Raw genomic sequence first — 25,597 nt, forward strand, 5'->3', positions numbered from 1 at the left:
TCCTGCTGAGCATGGCCAACATTCCGCGAAATTTGTTTTTGGCAGAATGCAGCGCAAAAGAAGCAAAAAGGAAGCTGTCTCACAGTTCTTGAGAAAATCTGCCCTCAATAATTAAATAACTAGCGCGCATTCTATACATCGAATCGTCAACTTACTTCCTGAAAACAGTCCAAGAAGGTCCGCGGCTATTTTTAGGATGTGCTGAGACCGAACAAGCCCAGGTGAGGACTTCTTGAGAATCAGTATAGAGAACATCAACTCGATTCTCAAAAATACGTCCTTTTGGCGTCCTGCTGATGGGGAGTGTTGACTCGACTTCAGAATGACTGGCTGCGTAGCTTACAATTATGCGATGAGAAAGCCGACGGTAACAGAACCTGCCGCATTGCAATAAGCGTTATTTTGCAACGATTTGGTCTGGATGAGCCAAAAATGGGCACGAATAAATGGGCACGAAGAATAAAACTGCGCACATTTATCTCCTGTTGAGGAATTTATGCGTCACCGACAGACAGTCAAGTGTTTGCCTCATTGGTAGGTTTTGCACTAATAAGCAGTACGCAAAGCATTGCTCTCGATACTAGCATGGGACAAACAGCAGCTGTGTAGCGCCCTTTTATGCAGTGTGGAAGGTTGAGTGGAACAGTGCGCTTAATAATTTGAAACACAAAATAGTTTCAGTTTCGGTTTCGGTCTCATTCCAAATGATTTGCGAGATGTCGCTCTCGTCGGTTCAGCGTTCGCAAACTTCTTTGTAATGTGCTCCATCGGAGACGCCGGGTTGTGTTTTTTAGAGTAACGAAATGGTATCCCTTTTCGCGTGAACCCTAGTGAACTACAACTACATTTACACCGGTCGCGTTTAAACAAGTGAATTCGATCGTCCATCTGTCGCCGCCAAGGCATGCCAGCGGAGTTGGCGAGCTCGCCTCGCTGCTCGAGGGACGTTCTAAATGGAACCGTATTGTGAAAGTGGTGCGGCAAGGGAAGTGTATGCATTCCAGATATGATACGTTAGGAGACTCCACGAGTAGCCGCTACGGTAGCTTGCACTACCCGAACTATCCCGGCTTTGTCGATGTGAAGGATGCAGCAGCCTCACCTTGAAAATGCGAGCACGACGGCGAATGCCCCTCTCTCGAGCAAGGTGTTGGACGTGAGTAGCTCTCCGCACTCTTTTGTTTAGTTGTCGCGTTTCTCTTGTTCGGCCGTGCCTTGTGTGCAGCAGGGTCCTCTTACAGCAGTGGTTTGTGCATCCGCCCGAGCTTGCCTGTGCAAGCAACGGCCGTGCACGCCTTTGACAGTTAATGCTGCGCTGTACGCGTTAATGCCACCGATCGTAGAGGCACCGACGTGTTGCGTCCGCTGTGGTCGACTTGTCACACGGTGTGCGTACTGTTACTGCGGTCGCTGCGATCACGCGGTGTATGCCTGCGTCGCTTTGTATATTTCAGGAGCAGAGTATGAGCATATTCGAAGAACTTGTCGACGATGTCATACTGGGAGCCTGCTTCGAGGTTCACCGGTCTGTCAAATTGGGCATCTTCTTTCTGGATGAAGCCACGGACGAGTGAGCCGACGCTTCTTTTCATTGTCGTTACGTAAACGTGAATATCCGCTCTCTGTTTATTCCTTCGCAACGGCGGATACTAATGTGGTGCTGTTTTCTCCCGTTCCTTTTCAGTGAAAAGAAATATGGTACGTACTGTACGGTCAGTTTTCGAGGCCTGCTACCCTGCATGGCTGAAAAAAAATTCCCGGCTAACGAACGTTTCGTGTTCTTGCAGAAATAGTGGACGAAGTAGGCCTGGATGTCTTCGGTCAAGTTCCTCTAAAGAAGCAGTTTGAGTGTGTTTGTCCCAACTGTCAGAGAAATTTAGCCGCGTCCCGTTTTGCCCCTCATCTAGAGAAATGCATGGGTATGGGGAGAAACAGCTCAAGGATTGCAAGCAAAAGGCAAGTGGTGCAGTAGTGTGGTATTACTGCAATATAATCATTGCCTTCGTAAGCAGCATTGAACACACAATATCAGCCAATATGCAACTAGTGATTTCAAGTGTTGTCCATGTTACAGCTGGCTTTGAATGGATATGTAAATAACTTTACACTTTCTCCTGCAGGATTGCAAACACTGGAAGAGCAGAAAGCGACGTAGATGACTACGACAATGATAGTGATTGGAACTACTTGTCAGATAGGAAGCGTAAGTTATTAACCCTGTTATTGCAGTTTTATTCTCTTGCAACGGTTGTGTGTTTGTGTTGTACATGCCTCACTGGCCTCTTGGAAAGGTTGCTGCCGTGATGCTTCAGATAATTCCTATCTTGTAATTCTGCGTCTTGTAGTGGTGGTAGCTTTCCAAAGTGTTCTGAACAAGACTCTGTGTTTGTATGAGAAAAGGAAACTAAGTAGAATGTAAGTTTGTCCAGGAGACTCTCTATCTCGTGGTGACATCTTGTTTCGAGAGAAGAGCTTTGTAAACTGATAATCAAGTCTGCTGTGTCTAAAAGCAAACGGAAAAGGCGTAGCAACTCACCTCTTGTGTATTTTCTTTTTTCGTTCTCAACAGCCTCCAAGAAGAGGAAAGACAAGAATTCTCCACGTAGAATTAAAGGAAAACCTAAGAATGGTGAGCATGTTATAAAGCCTCTTTCTTTTTTTTTTTCATCACATTCATGGCACCTAAGCTTGTGCATGTGCAAGTTTGGTGATATGCATATCTCCCTATGCTTTGTCACTGTCCAATGCGGCCACATCTGGAATGCTATTCCAGGAGAGCAGGCAAGCAGTAGCAACACGTCCGGAGAGCCGTCTAACAGCATCTCAACGTATGAAAGCCTTTCAGTAGGTAGGTGGCCTCACATTGCCCTGCACATAAGAAGGTTTTAGTGTGTTGCGAATGAGCAATTGCTTACAGTTCTGATATGATTGTAATTATGTCTGTCCCATCTATTTCAGAGGAAAGAAAAGCTTTGTTGACACAGGTGAGTTGCCATTGCCTCAGAGTAGTTCCTTAGTGCTAAAAGCTTTAGTGCAGAACTAAGAAATTTAATTGCAGTTGCCTTAGTTTTATTTTTTCTTCAAAAGTTTACTCATAACCCATTTGCATATAACTCGCAGCCTGTATAGACTGAAATTCTTGACAAATGCAGAATGTGGTACTTTGTTGGATTGACTACTTTTGTCATCCATTTTTAGCTGGAAAAAATGGTGCAGTAAATGGTGTCATAAATATTGTCAGCTAATGTAAAAAGAGACATAGAACTCATGCTAGCTAGTGTACGTGAACTCTTCACAGGTATTGGTGCTGTAAATGTTACTTTTGAACTCTTTTCTGCGGTATGTCAATGATGTTGGCAATCCTGTAAAAAGGTGATTACTGCTAGTAAAAATCTAAGGTATCCTGCATAATTCTTCCATGCAGATTAGTGGGCCAGACCATCAGTCTGGCATATTTAATAGCATTAAATAGGCATGCATGGTGCCAGCTTTAAAAAGGATTACTAGCGATGCAAGTATTACTGGCAGATGTTCCCAATTATTGCGTTCAGCAGGTTCGTGAAGTCCTGGTTTAATGCTCTAGAGAACAAGTGCACGAATTTTAGTGCTTGCAGTAATCACTTTACGTGATTAGAGCTGTGCTGAGCGCTAAGATTGACTGTTGGCCGAGCTTTTGGAGCTGACTCACCCATTTTTCTGCTTATACTGGCATAAAATCAAACCTGCTGTTCTTTTCCATCTCCAGATGTGTGGAGTGATCTCGGAACATACCAAAAAAATGTGCACCCGCTCTCAGCGTTGCCCTCAGCACACGGATGAGCAACGTAAAGCAGTCAGGCAGTTCCTTCTGAACCAAGGCACTGGGTATGGGCCAGCTTTCTTTCTTTATTTCTTCTTGATAGTCACAAGCATTTGCATAACATGAATAGAGAATTTCCAGGACCCAACAAAATTGTTTGCGTGCTGTAAATGCTTTCCCCCATGGCTAAAATGCCTAATTTCCTGTGGTCAAAAATTTTTAATGACAAGTTGAGAACAGAAATTTTGATTTCATGAAAAACATGATGTGCGAAAAATATTGTTATTTTCGCAAGAAGCATTGCATTCCCCAAAATGTACCTTCATTGAAATTGAATGTAGCTGCTACAATTCGTTGTCACTAGTGATTGGGATTCTCTTTGCTTAAATAAAGGTGCTTGTTTGACACAATACCCCCACAGCCACAGAAAGATCTCTCTTATGATGCCTCAGTGCTTAGTTCCACACCTGCTGTGGTGCTGGTGTCCACAAGCGGGACGCAGCCCTGCTAAAGTTTGGCACTCAGCTGCCACCCACTATCCTTCCTGGGTGGCCCAATGCATCATCAAGAGGAGGAAGACCCCAGGATGGATGTTGTGCGGCACTCAAAGGAAAAACATCTTTTGCCACTACCTCTATTGCTTTTGAAAGGTGCAGCCCATTGGCAGAACTTTGTTTGCTGCCAGACGCTAGCTTTCAAGAGATGAATTAAATCACATTCTTACTCTGGCATTCCTATTGATCTTCACAACAGTAACAAAAAAAAAGCATGTGGCTGCTAACACAGATTTCCATGAAAAATGCTCATAGCCACTATTTGTATGGTATCACGGAAAACCGGGGGCTGCGTTCACGTTATTGCAGCAAATTCTGTGTAGGTGTTTTATTGCAATTGGACACTCTGAACAGTGTTATACCTGCACCTTGGTTACAGGGCCCACATTGGGTTTCAGGGTCAGTTCTTTCCAGGATGTGCCAAATGCGCTATGCAAAGTGGAGTGCTGGTGTGTGCTAGAAGTTCTGTGAGGGCACTGTTGAGAATGTGCCATCAGTGATCATGTGGTCTTGTTGGACTTGAGAGTGGACACTCATGGGGAGTATGCTGTTTGACTTCAAGAGCTGGGAGGGGGACTAAGAGATTTTTTTATGAGGCCAAGAAAGTGATCAACTGTGTCAGTGTTGTGTAGCTTTTAGTTACAGGTGTGCAAATGGTGACGGTTGTATTGTTTGAATTTAATACGATCATCCGAGAAAAACTGGCTTCATGTAACATATCAAATCTGCAATAGTTCTCATTTCTAAAAATACAAGAAAGGATGTAGTGCTCTTCATAAATGGATGTTAAAGAACGTTGTCTGGGCAGCACATAAAAGGTCTTTATTGCTTCTGTCATCATGACAAACATGGAACCACAAGGCTGCACATAGCTGGATGCATAGAGGGTGGCCTGTTGGCTATGGGCTAACGTAGAGTTGCTTGATCAGTGCTAAGACACAAAAAGGGAAATGGGTAATTTTGGTGCCATAAACATGGCGAGCTGCAGTCGTAGAGAACAACTACGGGTGCTACACCCATAATGCGGTTAAGTATCGTAGTGACAATAACAGAATGTCTGAAGATGCCAATTATCAAAATCTTGAACATAGTGCAGATCAGGTAACAAAGTATGTTCTCTTCATATGTAATATCTTGAATATTCAAATATGCCTAGCTTTCAGTCCTTCGAGTGCAAGATATTTTTAGCTGCAAAACACAAGCATGTTTTCATGGCAGCTGCTGCAGTGTGTGTTGTAGGACCAACATTTGTTTGTTTGTTTGCACTTGCTGTGAGCTAGAGCTTTGGGCGAAGCAGCAGGTGCTCTAGCACAGGACATCACACACACTTCAGCAAAACTAGCAGCAAGGGAAAAAATATTCCAGCTTCTCACGAAATCTTGCATTAAAAATTACATCATGAGAAAGGGAATTCCACTTCATTTTTCTGTGTGGGAAAAAAGTCTACTTGTATAAATAATGTGCACTTCTGCAAACTAAATAAGTGAAATGTAAAATATTAGTTAGAATTACATAAAGACGAGAGGAAAGAATTCAGAATTTGTAGCACCTTCAGTCTAATTGACACAGAGATGTAGATTCCATTCAAACATTTCTTTATTCACTGATATGCTTTGGAAAGCATCACAATAATTTGAAAGGTTCCACATCCCCTTCAGCCATCTCTGCTGATGGTTTCTAAACATCATCACTGTCTGTGATGCTGCCTAATCCACGCATCATTTAAGCGGGAAGTGAATTCACAGCACTAATGTCACAAATGGCGTGCAACCATACATGTGCTGGCCATTTGCGAAATTAACTATGTGTACTACAGCTGTCTGAATTTGCTTGTTGATTAGCTGCTGCCAGACGTACCTTCCACTGTGCTGCACATTTTACAGCGCAGTTGTTGAGCACCTTGGGCACCTACCAGCTGTTAGGCACCCATTTCTGCCCGCTGCGATGCTCAGTGATTATGGCGCTCGGCTGCTGACCTGAAAGACTAGGGTTCGATCCTGTCCGCGGCGGTCGAATTTCAATGGAGGCGAAATTCTAGAGACCCGTGTACTGTGCGATGTCAGTGCACATTAAAGAACCCAGGTGGTCAGAATTTCCAGTGCCCTTCAATACGGCATCTTTCATAGCCCAAGTAGATTTGGGACGTTAAACCCCCATAAACCAAACCAAGCACCCATTTCTGGGTTGAGTGGTATCATGTGGCGGCGCACCTACGGTGTGAGCGCATCGACAATAGGAAGCACAGCAACTAAAGTTACTGCGAACTTTACAGCAAGCCAGTTATTGTCATCAGTGGCAGGTCTTTGTATCTATAAAACGAGCAGTGCCTAAAAAAAATTACAGCACTGCAAAGCACATCAATACGAATATGAAGAGGCCCGGCTGCATGAATTGCATAAACCTGACCACTCGCGAAGCATTTGAATTTCATAGCCACCAGTGCATTTTAGGCGGCTGTTTTGGCCTGTTCTATGGGTTGAGTGAGTACCCTCATTGAAGCCTCAGATAGGATGAGGAAAGCAAAGGAGGTGAGAAGGGAAGACAGGGTATGACGAAGCGTGAGGCAGTGGCTCCAATTAATAGAAAAAAAGGCACCCCGAGAGTGCCATTCGCGGATGCAGACTTGAGCTAGTGCAGTGTGTGTGTGGCTGGTGCTGGAGATTGATGACCAGAGGCAACACACTGCACTGTCTGCAAGTTAATATCACTGATCACTGTCCTTTAGTATTACCGAGATTTGTTTTGATTGTGGTTAATGTTTAACGCCTACAGAAATACTCCCAATTCAGCAATGCCTCACTTGGGTCCTTCCAAGCCCTCCAGCACTCTGTCGATGTTACTTTTTCTTTGCGGATGGCCATTAGTACAGAATATTGAATGCTTGAAGCAAATTTTTCTGGATCTTGGATTAATTGAACAGCTTTTATATCTGCCATAAGTCACCAGGATGAGGAGCAGAATGTCCACTACAGTTGCATGAATGTTGATGGACTTTCAGGTTCCAGTTTCATGCATATTGTGAAATGGCAGTTGCAACTAGGATTTGGTTGGACACTCTTTTTTATTTTTTCAAACTGAATGACACCACAGCTCGCTGGAAGCCTGTTTTACTCATGTGTAGTGCAGAAAGTTTTGTTTACTTTAAAGGACCATCGTTAAAATTTGCTTAACTTATGATGTAAGCTAGCTTGAACATCTTTTTGCCCCCCCCCCCCCCCCCCCCCCCAATTGCATTTATTCTTTATTGTTTTAGGCCATGTAACCAATGGTGTAAGTTAATTTTCAAAACTTACATTTGGGTTTTAACACCTCAAAAGAATAGGCGCCAGTTTCTAAACTCAAGCTTGTGTTTTGTTGTGTTTGACAGGAGCAGCACACTGTCTACAGACCCCTGTGATGAAGTGCACATTGATGTCGACACCTTTGACGAGTCCGACAACCACTCACTGCATGACACTGTTGGGCAGATGTGGGAGAGTGTCAGTTCCACCAATTCATCCCCCGCAGATGGAAGCTTTCAAGGCAACAACGGTGAGCAAAGTTTTGAAAGGAAAAAAGCCCCACTGTTGGTGTCGGGATAAAAGTGCTAGCTTGTGTCAGGTTTGCGAATTGCCTGTCAAAAGTCAGCTTATTGACGGGAACCAGCTGTCAGCTATGTCGGCTATTAATGGGCTGGAATATGAGGAATGCTTTTCCTTTTATTGTTTCTAATTGTGATTACCCCCACATCGATTGCCTTATCCTAGAAGCACCGTACCAATGACGACGACAATTTAGATTGAGAGGCCCAGTTCACAGAGCAGACCACTGGTAAAACTAACTTCAAAAAGGGATAAGCAAGGCTTTTTAAGTATTGCCAGAGCATTTGTAGATAATAACGAATCATTCGGAAACTTTTTTGCCTTTGAGGTGTAGCCAACAAATATGCTTTTAATGGTTTTAGGACGAGGCGGCGGAAGAAAGCGCAGTAAGTAGCAAATGGCATGCCGTACTAACAATCACACATCACATGTAGCACAAGAAAGATAGTTCAGTTTGTCTTACATATGCAGCTTTTGTAAAGAACCCCAGGTGGTTGAAATTTCCGGAGCCCTCCACTACGGCGTCTCTCATAGCCTTAGTCGCTTTGGGACGTTAAACCCCATAAAACCAAGCCAAACCATTAGACAGTCACTTGGCATTCAGTTGGGAATGGGAAGTTCTCTCCGATTCTTATTGGGCTGGAGGTGTACAACAGTGTAGCTTAAAGGAATCGACAGCTGAATTTTAAACATTTTTCTTTATTTTTCTGGCACAATGCAAAACTTAATGTACAAGGTCCACAATTCCAGAGCGGTTTTGTCATGAACACTGTACAAGATTTTTTAGGCTAATTTTTCAATTGGTGCATGCACCCGTTATGTGTCTCAATGCTAGAAACCATGATCAGAGCACGATAGCGCGCCGGCAGAAGTGATGAACTAGAAAATATAGACATTTTCACGGCCCTCGGGTAAACCGGTTTTCTGGGCTGTGGGGAGAAGGCGGGAGAGCTTGTCCTCAGCTCTTTCCTGTACTACGAGCACAGCCTGGTGGCCAATATGGCAGCACCCATGGACCTCTTTTGAAATGGTCTATAGCCCCTGCTGCCCAATAGTAATGAGACAGTTTTAATACAACATGGCATCCATTTGAGTTCCCACGCATATGGCACGGCAACGTACGTCTTGTTGACAACAGTTTTAGTGGACCGTGGTTAGCACTTCGACCGGAAATTCAACACACTGTGGTACCATTTATCAACAAAAAAAGTCTATGTTAAGAAGTTTATGGCAAGAAGTTTATGTTAACGCACAAAGGCAAGTCACTGTTCCAAAAATACTATGTCATTATTTTAAATTCATGGTTCTGCATGACAGCCATTTTGGCAAAAGCCTGGGACACCCCACATCGTCTCTGTTCGCATTTACCGTATTCTGCAAAACCATGCCCGTATTAGGTTTCGCTGGTCAACTACATCTATACCTTGCATTTTGGCTCCCTGCAATGCACTGATGCTTGACCTTCCCGAAACAATGCAGGGGCAGTGGGCAAAAAGAAGGACAAGCGCCTGCAGGCCTTTGGTAGCTCAGTGAAGAAATCCAACAAGTCTCGGCCTGGTGGCAGCGGTCCTTCCAGCGTGGCCGACCCAGTCACCTCTGACCTGCTATGATGGGGCACGCGTGCCCCTGTGCCAAACAGCCCGCCCGTGCAGTTCCTCCCCTCCTGGCATGCTGCGGAGGACGTTTCCCGCCTGCCTTGTCGCTCCATGCGTTGTTTTCTGTTCTTTTAGCCCCTCGAGGAATGTGCGACTTTCGTCAGCTACGTCCCGGTTCAGTCAACCATACAACCGGTTGTAGCAGCAGCGGGAAGAATGCGAAGTGGCACTCTCCTGGCAATGCTGTTTTGTGAACTTCTGCGGGCGAGGGTCTTGTTGGAAAGCAAGGGTTCATTAGTGTCCTTACTGCACCAACAACTCTATTTATGGCTGTGCTGGTTCCATATCGCCCTGTGCAAACTCTCTCCATGTGTTAAGTGTGAACTGTGTTACAAAGTGTGAACCTCTAGCGATTCTCCCTTTCAGGGGCAAAATTCTGGGCGTTAAGGGCAGATTTTATGTGTGCACGTGCAAGATTCAGTGTTCCATGCAAAGTATGCTCGTCAGGTAGTCAATTACTGCATGCTTTGCTTTAATCAGTGCAGCTCACCCCCCCGAGCGTTATGGCGCGGCAACATGTGATTGGACTTGCTGCACCCTAATCACCATTCTGTCACAGATATGATTGTGCAAAGTAGAACAAACAGCAAAAGTACTGGTGCTGCTTTAGCTTTTCATGCATCAAAAGAAGAGAAAAAGTTAAATACTTGCACATAAGCAGAAGCAAAACACTATCTCGAGCACACTGCAATGTCTCTGTCTGGCGGGAAAAGGTGCTCAACAAGAAAGGTGCACAGCTGGGCTTTGTTGTCATCTATGGATGCATCCTCGAGCTGTGAAGCTGGGTCATTCTACATGCTTTGCATGAGACACCAAGTCTGTGTTTGTGCTGCAAGGATTATTTCTTTTGTTAGCTGTCTCTCCTTTGCCCCCTTCATTAGTGTGGGCTCCGGCTGTCCGTGGACATTTCTCTCTGTTCCCCTTGCTTTTGTACAAAGGCGGGTAAAAAAAAAGGAAGGGAGAGAGGAAAGTCCGAAGCAGCTTCTCCAAGTGTGTGGGGTACAACTTACTACTCAGGTGTATCACTTTTTTTTTCTTTTCTTTTCTCTCCCTCGGGAAGATGGGACATGGACACTAGTTTTGTCTTCTCATTTTTCTTTCGTCTGTGATATTCGCAGCTGCAGAAGCCAGTTTTGTTTTTCTGTGTTTTCCCATAACGACAAGGTCACTAAAGAAAAGTGTGGTGGAAGGCGTACGTGCTGTCAGAATCTCTCGTTTTCAGTGGCGCTATCATCATTTCTGTATCCACCGTTCCATTGTTTTGTTTGTTGTCTGTTAAGTTTTGTTTTCATTTTTTTTACCCAGGTACCAAGACTCCTTTCATTTGCATGATGCTCCTTGGTGTTGCTATTAAAAGGATGGTGGAAAGAGGACATCTTTTAGAATGAATATAATGTGCGTTTGTGATGAAAATGTACAGCTACCATGCAAGGAAGAAAACCTGTGCATGTTGTGGAGCTTTAGCACCAGAGGGCAATATGCAGGCTTTGCCACTTCTCCACTGACGGCAGAATAGGACATTTGCTCTCCAGTGGAGTCGTGCAGAAAATAGCATACTGTAAAACACAGTTGCGTTGAAAATGGGATGACATGTTCCATTTGGGAGCGATAAGGTGGCAGCCTCCCAAATGCATGTGTCCTGGAATGGTGTTCCAGCCATACGAAACAAAAACATGTCGGGTACTCCCCCCCCACTTTTTTTGTGCATAAAACTGCAGAAACAAAATACTTAATCGAATGCAAGACTGACTCGCATTGTTTTTGCATAACTGAAATGTGCAAAGAGAGACCAATTGGCTTTAGGTAGGGACAAAAAAAAAGTGATTAATTTCTTTCCAGCTGTGATAAGCACAGGAGTGTGTTGACATGGGATCATGTGTGCTTGGAAGGGCAAAAGTGTGAATAAATTGCCTCATTTTGTACTGCCACAATGTTTCAACTGTAGTTATTTGTGCAGTAGTTTCCCCTTCCTAGTTGCCATGAGCTAAAGAAATGCTGACAATGGTAGGCATGCTGCTACAACTTAACATGCTGTAACACTTCTAAAAACAGTTTGGCCGCACTTAGTGGTAAGGCGCTCGTCTACCGAGCTGGAGTACCCTGGTTCGAACCCGATGGAGGCGAAACGCAAAAGGCGCCCGTGTGCTGTACGATGTCAGTGCACATTAAAGATCCCCAGGTTGTCGAAATTATTCCGGAGACCTCCACTACGGCACCTCTTTCTCTTTCTTCTTTCACTCCCACCTTCCTCCCTTCCCTTACGGCGCAGTTCTGGCATGGTTCAGGTGTCGGCCAAGACATGTGAGACAGATACTGCACCATTTCCTTTCCTCAAAGACCAATTTACCAATTTATCACCACTTGATTCTTTAAAGGTGCTGTTAGCAGTGTTTATTTCATTATGGGATAAACATGACTTAACCTGACAGCATGCCCGAGCATTATGGCGTGTGGCAACTTGTTTGGCCACTGTAATTACAATATATGTCACAAATCTGTGAAGCAAGAGGACCAGTTTTGTGTGACCACATTCCTTCATAAACTTCACATAGGCAGGACACCTTAGTTGTACACACATGGCAACAAGTACTGCAAGGAGCCATAGTCATGGTTGAAGGTGACATGGCACAACTTCTTGTGAACAATTTCTGGAAGCAAAAGAACAATATAAGGGCAACTTTTAAATGCTGCAGCTGTAAAAAATATGATGAAATCTGTGCACGACTTTCAGAACAGGTTTCTAAGATTTAAAAAGCAACATTACTCTGTCCATTGCACACACAGTGGTCTGAAATTCAGCAATGGGTCCATTAGAACATGGCTACCTTTAACTACCCAACATGACAATGTTATAACTGCTGCAACTATCAGTTTTTCTTGCCTAAGGTTAAGGAATTCAGTTACAATTATCCTTGTACTTTGGGCTTACTTTGGACCATAGCACAGCCTAAATGCAGCATCTACCTCCAGACTTTTTTCTCTCTCTGGTGAAATGCAACACTATGAGGTCTGCATAGAATATTCTGTGCTGTAACAGCATGGCAATTCCAAGGACCCCACACAGCATAAACCGCATTGAGAGCAGCTAACCCTCTATTGGTCCACATATTAAGCAAGGTATACATGCCGCGCAAATGCCAGTGGTTTCTCTTTGTGCTCACAGATCATCAAATCCTTAACAGCGTTAAACCATACCCACCCACCGCCCAACATCCAAATCAGCACAAAAGACAAGAAAACGATGCAATTATTTCCGCCCGATACACACTTTTAAAACTTGTAACACAGCATTGGCAATTTTCCACTCAGCACGCCATAACCATCAACATACAACAAAATATCCAAGCAGTATTAACTTCATCAGCAATTATTGTCCTTCAGGCAAACAATCTTTCACAGAACACATGGCATGCAATTAAGTACATGTTGTCATGTTCCGAGTGCATGTGTTCAGCAAGTTGTTGATGCCACAATGATGAGCTCAAAAGCAGTTCAGCATAGTGCCAATACAAGCTAAAAGAGCAACGGGCTGATGACAAGTTAGGCTCTCCTCTGTAATGCAAAAAAAAAAATTATGAAAATTAACACAGAATTTACTTAATGCAGCATGCAACTTGGGTGAAAAGAAAGTTGTCAGAAACTGCACAGAACTGGGCGAGTTTTTAGGTATTCTACCTAATTATGTTTTGAACACAAGGCAGAACCGTTAATTGGAAAGTCGTAACTTATTTAGCATTTTTGCCTGGCGATAATCGCATACCTCTTTCTTGCCCTCTACTGAAGCAAAGAAGCAACAGCCATAGTTGTACCACACCGCACAGCATGCACCAATGAGTGTATGTAATTCGTCGACCACAAGTGGTGCATCCTTGAGAATATTTTTTTTTTCTTTTTCCCCCTTTTACTGTACTTCAAAATTTCTCCTCTCACTTTTCCAACTTGCTCTGGTAGACTAGGACATTGTGTCTATTTACTATAAAGGTCTGGCTGCCACTACATCAGCATTGCCGTCATCACCACTCCCCAACAAACCAACCTCTCGTTCACGGAGAACAAAAAGCTTAGGAGAGTCCCTCGCTATCCGAGCTGTATGACAAAATGTGTGCTGGAAGTTGCGTGTTTTCGCAATGGCTACTGGTAGCCTTTGGCAGATGGTGCAACCAATAGTGACATTGGGCACAGCAGCGTCCGCTTCATTGTCTGTTACGCATGTGCAAATGCGCCGAGGCGGCGGCCAACTGGCAAGGGGGAGCACTCACATCCAGCATCGCAAGAGGTGACGTAACAGCCTCTCGTAAATTCTTTCCTTCCTCCATTAACCTCTATTTTTTCTCTATCTCAACATGTTATGCCCACCTGGGCAGTATTCTGTATAGGTAGCAGGTTAACCCATTGGCTTCTGTCATTTGTCCTGCAGCGTTCCACAAATTATTTTGGGGGGGGGGGGGGACGACCTCAGTCACCAAAAGAACCACCAATAGCGTGCGCTGTAAATGTCGCAATAGAACCATTTTTATTAATAAGGGAGTAATTACTCATTGGCATCCACCCAAGCGCAGCCATACGGCTACAAAGGAAAGCTATACAGCTTTCTCAGAAACTTCGTAGTTAAAGAAAAATTCGTCCTGGTCCGGGGTTCGAACCCGGGACCACCGCTTCACCGGAGCAGTCGCTCTACCAACTGAGCTAACCGGGACGGCAAGCTTAAGGTAGGGCGAGAGCGAATTGATCAATAACTCGAAGTGGGAACAGTGTTGGTCAAATGTTTTAGGGGAATCCCCCAAGGTGGAGTAAATTTGTAATAAGGGAGTAATTACTCATTGACATCCACCTAAGCGCAGCCATACGGCTACAAAGGAAAGCTATACAGCTTTCTCAGAAACTTCATAGTTAAAGAAAAATTCGTCCTGGTCCGGGGTTCGAACCCGGGACCACCGCTTCACCGGAGCAGTCGCTCTACCAACTGAGCTAACCGGGACGGCAAGCTTTCCTTATTACAAATTTACTCCACCTTGGGGGATTCCCCTAAAACAGTTGACCAACCATTTTTATTTAATTCTCCTCTCAAGACAGGTGCAAATCTTGAGCATCTAAAACTTTTCTTTGCGTGAAAAAGGCTTTTAAAACCCTCAGGCATGTGAAGTGCCATGTTGTGTTTTTCATACTCCAAACAACTTTCGTTCTTTTTTTGCCCCGTGCTTTATAAACTAACCTAAACACCTACGTGATGGGTTTAGTTTAGCAGCATTTGGGAGGTATTTGACGAGTAATGACTTCATTCACAAGTTTATAGCACACATTGGGGATGGCGCTACAGTCGGTTTTTCCCTTCGCTTTTATCTAGGCAACACAGCCTCCACAGTGATCCATTCGAGAAAATAAAACTTTCAGTCAGTGTAGCGCGTTTTTTTTTTCTTTTTCCAGTACCTTTCTGGTACAGTAAGCAGATGTTTTAAGCAGCCAAATCCATTACATAAAAGAACATTTTATAGCAACCTTTGGCGTATCTATACAAAATGGTTGGTTTGGTTTGGTTTGGTTTATGGGGTTTAACGTCCCAAAGCGACTAAGGCTATGAGAGACGCCGCAGTGGAGGGCTCCGGAAATTTCGACCACCTGGGGTTCTTTAACGTGCACTGACATCGTACAGTACACGGGCCTCTAGAATTTCTCCTCCAAAGAAATTCCAGCCGCCGCGGCCGGGATCGAACCCGCGTCTTTCGGGTCAGCAGTCGAGCACCATAACCGCTGAGCCACCGCGGCGGCCTCTATACAAAATGGGGAATGATGCCAGCTGGTGACCTTCACGATTCATGCACCGCATACTTCTATCATATTCAAACACGACCTTAGGTTTCACAATTGGTAGGGTGCTTTTTCTTTAATTTCCGGCGTCTTTCAAGTTTGCAGTAATATGTGCTGTTGGGAGCACCGAGATACTGCATCCCCGAGTTGTCAAGTTAGCATTGAAATGAATTTTTCCCCATCAAACTATTTATGACATTAGTGGAAAAGTATGATCATCTGGCATATACGCTACAAAAAAAAGAGAGCTTTTTCAGCAGTGCCATTTTTTTTTTACATATTTAAAGCAAACATTTTTCTTGCTGGCTTCAGGAGCTTTTGATCAGTTGCCATTGGCCAGTGGAACACCGACTTCTGAAATTAATGGGATAACGCAGGCGTCTTCAGCTTTGACAAGCTATGATGCCACTTAACCTAGTGGAAGTCCAGCAGGCAACTATCTGCCAAAAGCTGCGTGACCATCCACTCACATAAAATGATATCAGTGCTCTGAAACGTACAACTCTGGAACATGTTCCACTCCTAGCCCACTGGAATGCTGCTACAAAAGTGGCAGGGCAGTAGGCACTGGTTCCGCTTCTGTCACAGCCTTTTTTGTCTCTCCAGAAGGTTCACTGCCATCACAAGCTGCAATCACTACCGCTTCACTCAACACTTGCAGAACTGGTGGCTGGCATGAATCTCATCTTTCAGCGACAGTAGGCCATGCCAGGCACAAATTTCGTTTGTGAGCTTCGCAATATGATCTTTGATATCAGGGTAAACAAGCACTGGTCCTATGGGTTCTTTTCTTTCATATTTTTTGGAAGCACTGGAGATGTAAATACTAGCATGAGACTGTCTACAGTGACACTTCATTCCTGTATGCAGGTGTTCCAGCCCTGGCCTGTGCACCCTATACCCGATAGTAAGTCTCGTGACTTAAGGGGGTTCCACACCAAACAGCCAGCCACATGTGAAAGTGGAAAAAATGCTGAACAGCAAGACGAAAACTGCTTAATCAGATGTCCTATGGGACACACTACTCTTCTCAGCTCAACATCTCAGAGGCTTGTTATTTAAATTTAACTAGCAGCTTATTGAGGCAAAATACGAAAAAAAATACACTATACAGAACTGTCATCCGTGTGCTGCAAAATCTTTCTGGAGTGCATCAACGTATTTTAAGACCATGGTTCTAGTTACATGATAGCCAGTAAACAGGACACACAAGAAGAGTCGATGCCTTTCCAGTGTTCACCTCTGCCAACTGCATTACTTCTATACCGTTAAAGTTAAAGACACTTAAACAGTTAAAGACATCTTTCATGCTGGTTCAAATCATGTTCTGCCCATTGTTCACTTGCTCTAGCTAGTGATTTTGTAGTACAGGAATAGATAATCAATACAGATATATAAACAATTTTAGGCAAGGGTGAAATGTTGGCTTGATTATGCTAAAGCGCCAGCCAAGCTAGTTAATAAACACTTTTACTACTCCCGATGGCATCAGCCACTAAGCTATTTGCAAAAATGCCTACTCTGTGGAGCGATTGCATTTTGGCCATCACAGGTTCTAGAATGTGCAAAAAGCAGCACTCCTGTATGCAGAGGCAGAAAACAGTTGCACACCACAAAACAAAATAAATGCAAAGGCTTTCTTCGTTTTAATGTGGAAGCTTAAGGAGGGCCATGACATCGAAAACTGTCCCGAGCAGCCGTGACGGCCAGTGGCGCTGGCTCGCTGCCAAGTGGCGGCGCTGGCCCTTGCGCTCCGGTTGCGAGTGTAAACCGGCTGACGTAAGCCTGCACCCTCGCCCTCCTTCTTTGGATGATGAAAAGTAAGTGGGTAGCTTGTGCAGCGCACTCCTTCAGTACGACACCGCTTGAAAGGCGCGAACTCGCACGCCGCGCATGCTACCCAATTACTTTTAGTCATCCAAAGAAAGAGGACGAGGGCGCAGGCATACATCAGCCAGTTTACGCTCGCAACCGGAGCGTAAGGGTCAGCGCCAGTGGCTGCAGCGCCGCCACTTGGTAGCGAGCCCGCTCCGCCGGCCGTCACGGCTGCTCGGTTACTTTTGACAAAGACGGTACATATGCAGGCCTGTATCAGCTATAAATTCCAACAAAGCCCGGTGTTGGGGCCCACGTGTCCAGATTCTTGCGTCTGATGGTCGGCTGGGGTGGTAACCCTGGCTGCCGAGGTGTAGCTTGCGTGCCGCCCGAAGTCAGGGGCACGTTAGTAAGAAGTGAACTAACATCGCCTCTATAGCGGTAGCAGGGCAGAAAGGGGAGTTCAGAAGCGGGTTCTGTGATGTCCAGGAGGCCCTGACCGCAGGCGTCAGAGCAGCATCCACCCAGATTCGCCGCGACACCACCTCCTCATGGCGAGTTAAATCACCGGGACGGTAAAATTAAACGACGCGTGGAGTAGCGGAGAAATTCCTTTTTATGCAGTATGGTGTCTCCTGTGGATAACTTGGGTATAGGCAGCAGGTTTGCCGCCTGCAGTGGTTGGGACACATTGTTCACTTCCCTATGATGGTGCGTAGTGCACTGAGCCCACACAACTCGAACATGGCATGAATATGATTGCCCATTGTGGCATACATCAACAACGATGACCAAAGGGACTGGCTACGTGACGTAGAGCCCGAAATGCTAGTGTGGAGTCTGTGCATAGGAGAAGAACATGTCTGGGGTACATCATGGAGAGCTGCTGCAAAATATGGCCTTTCATGACTGCGTCCACGTAAGCTTGAAGCGCGCCTATGGAGTCAGCTGAGAGAGGGGCTCAGCTTCTGTCACTGAATGGTGAACACTGCACACGACACTTAGGGGTCGGTTGTCAGTGACCCGTGGGGACGCTGCCAAGGAGGGGTTTCCGATGGTGTTACAAGACGAAGCAGATAAGTCTGGTCAAAGTATAATGTGTCAAGGCAGATGCTGCAGGGGCTGCTTGAAGTTTCAGGATATGTGCACTACGAAGCTGCTCCATGAGCTCACCGATAGTATTCAGCTGAGCTTCCGCTTGTGTGTGAATACGGGTAAAGCGAGGCAAGCCAGCGATAACCTGCATGGCCTCTCTGTTGACTGTTCATGCAGGTGTTCATGTTCCGAAGAACTCTCTGTGCAAAAGAGGCTTGCAGAAGCTACTCTTTCTCCACATTGCTCAGGAAGAGAAACCAGAGTCTCACAAGCCCCACTGGTGGCTATGTTTGAAACGGCCACCAGCCGGTGCAGTGGCGCATCACTTGACTGCTGCACCATTGCACGAGTAGTGATACGCGGGCTTGCCGCAATATATCGATGTGACACGTTTTGAGTAGCTACCACAGTTGAAGTTAGGATGACACAATGGGAGATGGAGAGATGACACAAGTGGCATAGAAGCAGAATTGGAATAGACTGGCAAGTGAAAGAATAACTCTATCGCATTTCCTCCAAATCAATCCAAACGATCGCCCCTCAGTTTTTTTGCCAGTGCTCCATAGCTAAACTAATGCTTCTGCCAGAACACAGGAATGCTATAGCGAATACAAGGATGAAAAATATGACAACAGCCTTGAATTTATGGAGAAAGCCTTACATGCATAACCATAAACTGCACTAGTACACATCTCACAATGTCATTGCAAGGGAATAAAATGACGTCACTAAATGCGGCTCTGAAGTGCTCTAACTCACAATGTCATTGCTCAACCTGTTATGTCCAAAACATGGCAAGGGAATGAAATGATGTTACTAATTACTAAATGCGGCTTTGAAGTGCTCTAACTAAGCAACACGCATTTGCCATCAAGCCGCAGTTTAAAAGTGCTCTTCAACTTACTTTATCAAGATTCCCTCGCACCAAGTGTGCCATAGTCAGTTTAATCATATTACAAAAGCACCCTTAGTGAAAACAATGGGAGTCTGTTTCAATGTAATGTACTTTCATTGTTCAAAAAAGCACCTACACTTCAAACTTACACTTCTCTCTTTATCAGCAATGAGATGCTGCAAGACAATTTCAGCCATGCACAACTCGTTTTTTTTTAAGAATGACACAGCTAATTGCTCCCATGAACTTGAATACAACAAAGGTCACTGGACCATGAAAAAAGAAAGAAAACAAAAATAATATTGAATTTAGTACCGCATCCGATTTGAATTTGTGTCTTAAAGTTAACAAGCAAAAAAAAAGGGCTATTCAATTATGCTTTATGAGACGGGCTCTAAGAAAGTATTATAAATAGCCCTTGGGAGACCTCAGTCAAAACAGACATCTCCTTTTGGACAATTCCAGAGCAGCTGCCAAGTCACTGCAATTTCTCACACGTCTTGTTCCAAATATTGATGCTGGGCCAAAGAGCGATCGTTGAACTTACTGCATACAACCTGTCTTGGATTTAGTTGCTGCGCCAAAAGCACTGGCACCAGTTTGCGCAGATCAATGCGGGCTTCATACGTGCCAGCAGGAGGAACATTGCTGTCACCTGAAACATCAAGGCTACTCAATTCGACCACCCATTGCCACAGCACCTGCGATCAAATTCCGCCAACAGAGACGTTTGCCCATCATTCCACACATAAACCATAGTTTTGCTTTGGCAGGAAAATGTACAGAGGGATTTTATTTTTTTTTTTTCCTTTAATTTGGAGAGACTATTTTTTGAGTTCAAGATGAGGAAAAAAAAAATGAGCTGTCTTAATAAACAGTCCCATAATTAAGGTTTCCTATGGCATTCACCAGTAATATAATGAGCGATTAGCATTTCTTTGGTGCTAGACATAAATATGCATTGCTAGCTTGTTATTTTCATACAGAGTTGGTAAATGGCAGGTTTCATGCAGTCATTGTACCTATATTCTGCTTTAAGCCCAAAAAAAATTCCAACCAAAGACTGAAAAAGCACACAACCCTTCCCCCCACTTACATTCACGGTCTATGGCCAGTGACCTGACAGCTGACTAAATGAGAGCTTAAGAAGGCAAGCTGCAACTCGCCCGCAGTAACACATGATGACGGAACCGCGAAGGTTCTGAAATGTCGTGCGTTTTTTTCAGTTTTTGTGCGACATTCTTTTCCAACTTAAATTGAATTCCTATTCCCAACCGGACAGACCTCTGCCGAAATGGTTTGAAAGCATCACATTAAGAAGCTAAATATTCTTTCTGAAATTTTTTAAAATCTCAATTTAGTCTGCAAGTATTTAAAACATCACAAGTGCCAAGTGCCACATCACTTTGAACAAGCACTAAGCACATGCACAGGAAAAATGCACACTGCATAAAATGTATCACATTGTGAAACAATAAAGACAATAATTTTGTCTATAAAAATCTAGGCTTGCTGCATGCTCTTCATGTATTTCTCATACAAAATAGTTTTATGGAGTTCTGTTCGGGTGTGTTCAGTAAAACTATGACACCTGAATGGAGTGGATTCTTCAGAACACACTTCGGTTACCTAAAGAGGCGACAAAACATTTGTGCGCAGAGCAAAACACACCAAACTTTTAGTGATTTTTCTCTTAAACCAGCTAAACAGAAGTAGAGTGCCCGTGTCACTTAACCAAAAACATGCATAAATACCACTAAACCACCGCCTTATTGCTGTTGTTCACAGATTACATTTCCAACAACCCATGTTGCTAATAAAGCAATCAGTATGCTGCACTCTCACAACTACACTAGCATTATTGTTGACCTTCTAAAGCGCTTTCAATTTCTGTATGCTTCTAACACAACTTCAGGAGATAGCCAATATTTGTGCTTGTTCGTAGCTATGCATGCAGGCAGAAAAACAATGCAACAAAACAACATGCAAGTCAAGCTTGGAATGTCGAAAGTCTCAGGCATGCATGAAATGCGGCTGCTTATTTTAGGAAAGACAAATATTGAGAATTTAAGACTAAAAATTGATGACTTTATCAGATCCTGGCATGTAATAGAAGTATGTGTTTCACTGTGCCTGATAATTCCACAAAGCTCTAAAGTAGCAGCACAAATCCTGAAAATGCAGAGAGGCTCAAAAAATTATCATACAGTACCACAGATGTGTCTATTTGTGTGTCACTGCTATCACACTACAAATAACCGTTCCACAGAAAACACTTGGTCCTTTTGTCCTTCGTCAATAAAAAGTGAAAGTTGATCTCCTATGGCAAGTACTAACGCAATCTGTTGCTGGGATTAACTTGGAAAGAACATAGCATAACAATTTCTTCAGTAATGATCTGCGATCACTGTATTAAGGTCACTTTGTTTTACATGCATGCACAGTTCTAATTGTGTGCCCTGGAAACAGCCAGTGCAAGTCCACCTTTTGTCACCACTTACTCCACTTCACCTCCAGTAGCACTGGCCAGTTTTGGTTTCCCAGTAAGGATTACTTGCATGGAACCGAAGGTCGTGGCAAACAGTGGGAATGAAGAAAGAGACACACAACACCAAGAGGCACTGCATGTTGTGGCTTAGCACTGAATTTTTCAATTATTCACAACGCACTAACTACCTACTGGAAATTGCTGTTATACTACCAGCGAATTTTTGCAACCTTCAATGTCCCACTTGCATATTCTTGCACACTATCACAGACTTCCATTAATTAACAAATCCCGCTCCCAAATAACGAGCCCTACATGTAAGGCCAGTGAATGGTTGCCGTGGGGCAAATCTACGAGCCGACTAGTCCAAAACAGCTTAATTTCCATCAGTCCCCCCACCGAAAAAAAGACAAGTCTCCTGATATGCAGCTGGTGTGATATTTTACAATAGCCGATAGCTCGTGCCGTACAAAGTGAATCTTTTGATATTTTTCAGCAGAATCTTATTAAAAGCTCTTTCACTTCATAGCCAAGCAATATAAAAATGCTCTCATTTATGCTAACCTGTACATTACAGTACAAGGGATCGGGTGGCCCTAGTTTCACTCAGTAGCACTCTGATGTTGCACTGCAATTATGCTTGGTTTTAAAACAGCAACAATGAAGTGTTTGGCACATGTAAATACTGGCCATTTTGAAAAGTAAAGAAAAAGACAAGTGATAGCACAACCATAGCTTTGACAATGTGTATGGCATAAATGTGACCTACCAGAAACCGGAAACTGCAAACCCTTGAAGTGTGTAGTCACAGTGACCATGTCTGTCTGAACAGATGCAGTCATTTCATGGTTGCTGGAAATCGTTAAGGTCTGAAATCCATCCGAGCATTGATATGATTGACTAGCACACCTATTTCATGCAATGATGAATGGGAAAGAAAGACTTCAATTAATTGCTGAACTTCCTATTTAGTAATTCCTGCTTATGGCTTACTACCAGCCCTCACGGTTACTTTGACACACCATTCTCCTGGGTCCAATAGACACAGCTGCAGCTCGAAAACATCTGCTTCAATGTTTCAGTTTTACCATGCCAGAGTTTTGAAGAATTTATGTAAAGGATTTCAACCAAACCTGCATGCACAACATATGATAGCGTCTACCGGGCACCATATGCAGTCCCAGTCCCAAGCTTAAAGTAATTACACAACAGCAAAGACATAAGGAAGTATCCTGCATGATAACAGCACAAAACATTGCCCTGTAGAACAATGACGTAGCTGTCAAGCTTAGGTTCATACTAGGGTAAAATGGACTTATAGCTTCAATATTAAGCAGATGACCAAAAGTTGATAGAAGTCTTTCTGAACTCTCACCGCATATGAGCTGAGGTTCTTCATCTTGTCCACAACATTTTTCATCACCTTTAACGATGGCATGTACGCAACAATCTGCACACATAAGCAATGTTTTACATGTACCACTCCAAAACAGCAGGCTCACTTCAGTGGCTCAGTGGTTAAGGCATTCTGCTATTGAGCACAAGATGACCTATTTGATTGTAGCCACAATGACTGGTTTTTTTATGAATGCAAAAAATGCATCCATACCAAGTTTTCAGTTCATGTTTAAAAGATCCTAGGTGGTTAAAATTATTCCGGAGCACTACACAACAATGTCTAACATAGCCATTTCCTTGGCTGACACACAAAAAACAGTAACCTATTAAGATAGCAAGACAACTCCTTCTTAAAGGGACACTGAGGAGAAATTGAAGTTGGCTTGTATCGACAGAATATTAGCTCCTGATTACAAAAACGCCACTCATACTGACAACAAAGCTCTTGTAACGTAGAAAAGAGCAAGAACCAAAATACAGGTATCGCCGCCACAGGCCAAGCTCGCAAGTACAAGCGTGATGATGTCATAGGACAAAACAGTGTTGCTAGAACCAATGGTTCTAGCAACACTAGAACAAGAGGAGCCACGAATCAATGAGGCGCAGCCAATGCATGCGCAAATCTCCTTGACGTCGCCAGATGGCGCCACGTACCCGGCAGCTACGCGTGCGCCTGCAGCATCGGGACCAATCAACGCCTGCTCACCGGCGGTAGTTGGGCTCCCGGTATTCCGCTAACGGTAACAAGGTACACGGTATACTAAAGGTGTCTATTTGCGAGAACTTCGTTGACGATTTCGAGAACGGGATCCATCGTAACGCTGGCAAAACGCCGGTGCAAACGTAAACGAAGCGACGGTAGCGATGGCCGCAATAGCCGATAGATGCCTTCAACGTGCGGCCGGCGGTAGCTTTCTTTTTGGCTGCTGCTAGGCCGCACTTCTGGCCACCAGAAATCACGGAGTCTGCGTTACGTCACGTGCACGTCATGTTTCACGTCACTTAGTACTGTGTCGTCATAAGAGAATCCCAAGTTTGAATCAGAGCGGCGGGAAAAACTTTTTCAACTTCGAATCCAAATTTCTTAGAAATAAATGCATTTTTCGCTGCCGGCCAAGTGGCAACAAAGCCATGAAATGCCGAACTACCGGATTTTGCTGTAAAAAAATATTAATAGAGCTCTCCTCACTGTCCCTTTAAGAAAGAGTTGTCAAATATCCAATATTTCAATCAGTAACAAAAACCTCCTACAGTTATGAATTTTGCTCTCGCCCTCATCTGTTTACCCCAAAATGCTTCTCTTTGTCAGGTGAGTAGTTTTATCTGTGCCATTACTAGATTGGGTGCACATGTGCATGCAAAAAAGAATAACTACTATGCACAGAACAGTATCTATAAAAGGCCAGCACAGGTTTTCCTTATTGTACAAGGAAGCACCTGGCATCAAGTGTAAGCTAGGTGCTTGCATAGGTGCAAGACTCAGGTGCAGACGTTGGACTTCACTAAATGTGCATGCGAGAATGCGCGTAACACCAGACGCTTTAGTGAAGTTGTTGTTGCCCTCTGGAGAATAGTACTTACATCGCCTTCCTCCACTTCGGGTTGCGCAAAGTTGTTCCACAACCGACGAGGTATCACAGACACTGGCACGTCGTGAACGACAGTTCTAGACGTTGAAACTAAGGACGGCTGCGAGCGTTGGAATAAATGAAATACGACAGAAGCCTTAGTCTAGTTTCTTTTTACCAGCATAATTGCAGAAATACGGAGCACTGAGACGCCACAGTGTAAGCAACGAAATAATGACGGAAACAAGTGCAAAAAGTCGGCTCACCGATTCAATTTCGAAACTTAAGCAAGGAGTTTGTTTTTTTGTCAGCTTGACTTTCAGTGACTTGGCAGCTGCTGCTGACTTGAGTGCTTTCACGATATGGTCAGCTACAACATCGAGGTATATCTCATTGAATTCTTCTGAAACACCTTGCATGTTATACTCCTGAAATAAAGTGTCCTGAAAAGAAAGCGGCGCCAGTAACAGCGCATGAGTGAACGCATGTGTGTGCCCAAAAGCAAAGCGAAACAATGCACACCTACCTGCGGTATATCGGCCCAAAGCCACCCGCCGCCGTTCACGGCATCCTCATTCAGAATGAAGTAGACGCTATCCGTGGTAATACGTACGGTAACATCCTTAGCCAGTTTAGAAACTGTGTGCACGATTTCTGCAACGTAAATTATTCCACCATGCAATGCGCGAAACTTTCGAAGTCCGGCGCGGTTCAAGCGAGCTCAAATGGTCTCGTCTCGCACCGCCCATATGAAACATAATTAGTCGACCATAATGAATGTATCAAGCACTTACTTGATAACTGCTGAATACACACAATGTCCACTATCCGCCCGCGAAACTTCATACTTGAAGCTTGAAATGCTTCAAACAACGCGGACCATTGACCGAGAAGAGTCACCTGGTCATGTGACGTCAAAGGCTTCACGGATTGGCTTAACAGGG

General features: G+C 44.2%; 2 protein-coding genes across 5 annotated transcripts; one reads left to right on the forward strand and one right to left on the reverse strand.

The window, feature by feature from the left end:
- The first annotated feature begins 725 nt into the window (after positions 1 to 725).
- Sgf11 (SAGA associated factor 11kDa) lies at positions 726 to 11,520 on the forward strand. Its single transcript, XM_089549648.1, has 11 exons — positions 726 to 1,156; positions 1,455 to 1,570; positions 1,685 to 1,698; positions 1,788 to 1,956; positions 2,121 to 2,203; positions 2,570 to 2,629; positions 2,774 to 2,848; positions 2,959 to 2,984; positions 3,746 to 3,864; positions 7,721 to 7,884; positions 9,414 to 11,520. The coding sequence occupies exons 1-11, from the start codon at positions 1,088 to 1,090 to the stop codon at positions 9,542 to 9,544; spliced, it is 1,026 nt and encodes a 341-aa protein (XP_089405774.1). The 5' UTR covers positions 726 to 1,087; the 3' UTR covers positions 9,545 to 11,520.
- Positions 5,160 to 25,592, reverse strand: Hus1-like (Hus1-like checkpoint clamp component). Of its 4 annotated transcripts, none has more exons than XM_089549651.1 (8): positions 25,448 to 25,592; positions 25,180 to 25,307; positions 24,920 to 25,096; positions 24,667 to 24,774; positions 23,063 to 23,137; positions 22,457 to 22,556; positions 19,747 to 19,854; positions 5,160 to 5,284 (listed from the first exon to the last, which is right to left on the reverse strand). In XM_089549651.1, exons 1-8 carry the CDS (start codon positions 25,497 to 25,499, stop codon positions 5,253 to 5,255), a joined length of 780 nt encoding a protein of 259 aa, XP_089405777.1. In that variant the 5' UTR covers positions 25,500 to 25,592; the 3' UTR covers positions 5,160 to 5,252. The 4 variants fall into 4 exon arrangements, with proteins under 4 accessions (XP_089405777.1, XP_089405776.1, XP_089405778.1 ...); XM_089549650.1 differs by lacking the exon at positions 5,160 to 5,284 and adding an exon at positions 11,965 to 12,237; XM_089549652.1 differs by lacking the exons at positions 5,160 to 5,284; positions 23,063 to 23,137 and adding an exon at positions 11,965 to 12,237.
- Between the last annotated feature and the right edge of the window lie 5 nt (positions 25,593 to 25,597).

The sequence above is a fragment of the Amblyomma mixtum genome, chromosome 6, assembly GCF_055824585.1.
Source record: "Amblyomma mixtum isolate Tamu chromosome 6, ASM5582458v1, whole genome shotgun sequence".
Lineage (NCBI taxonomy): Eukaryota > Metazoa > Arthropoda > Arachnida > Ixodida > Ixodidae > Amblyomma > Amblyomma mixtum.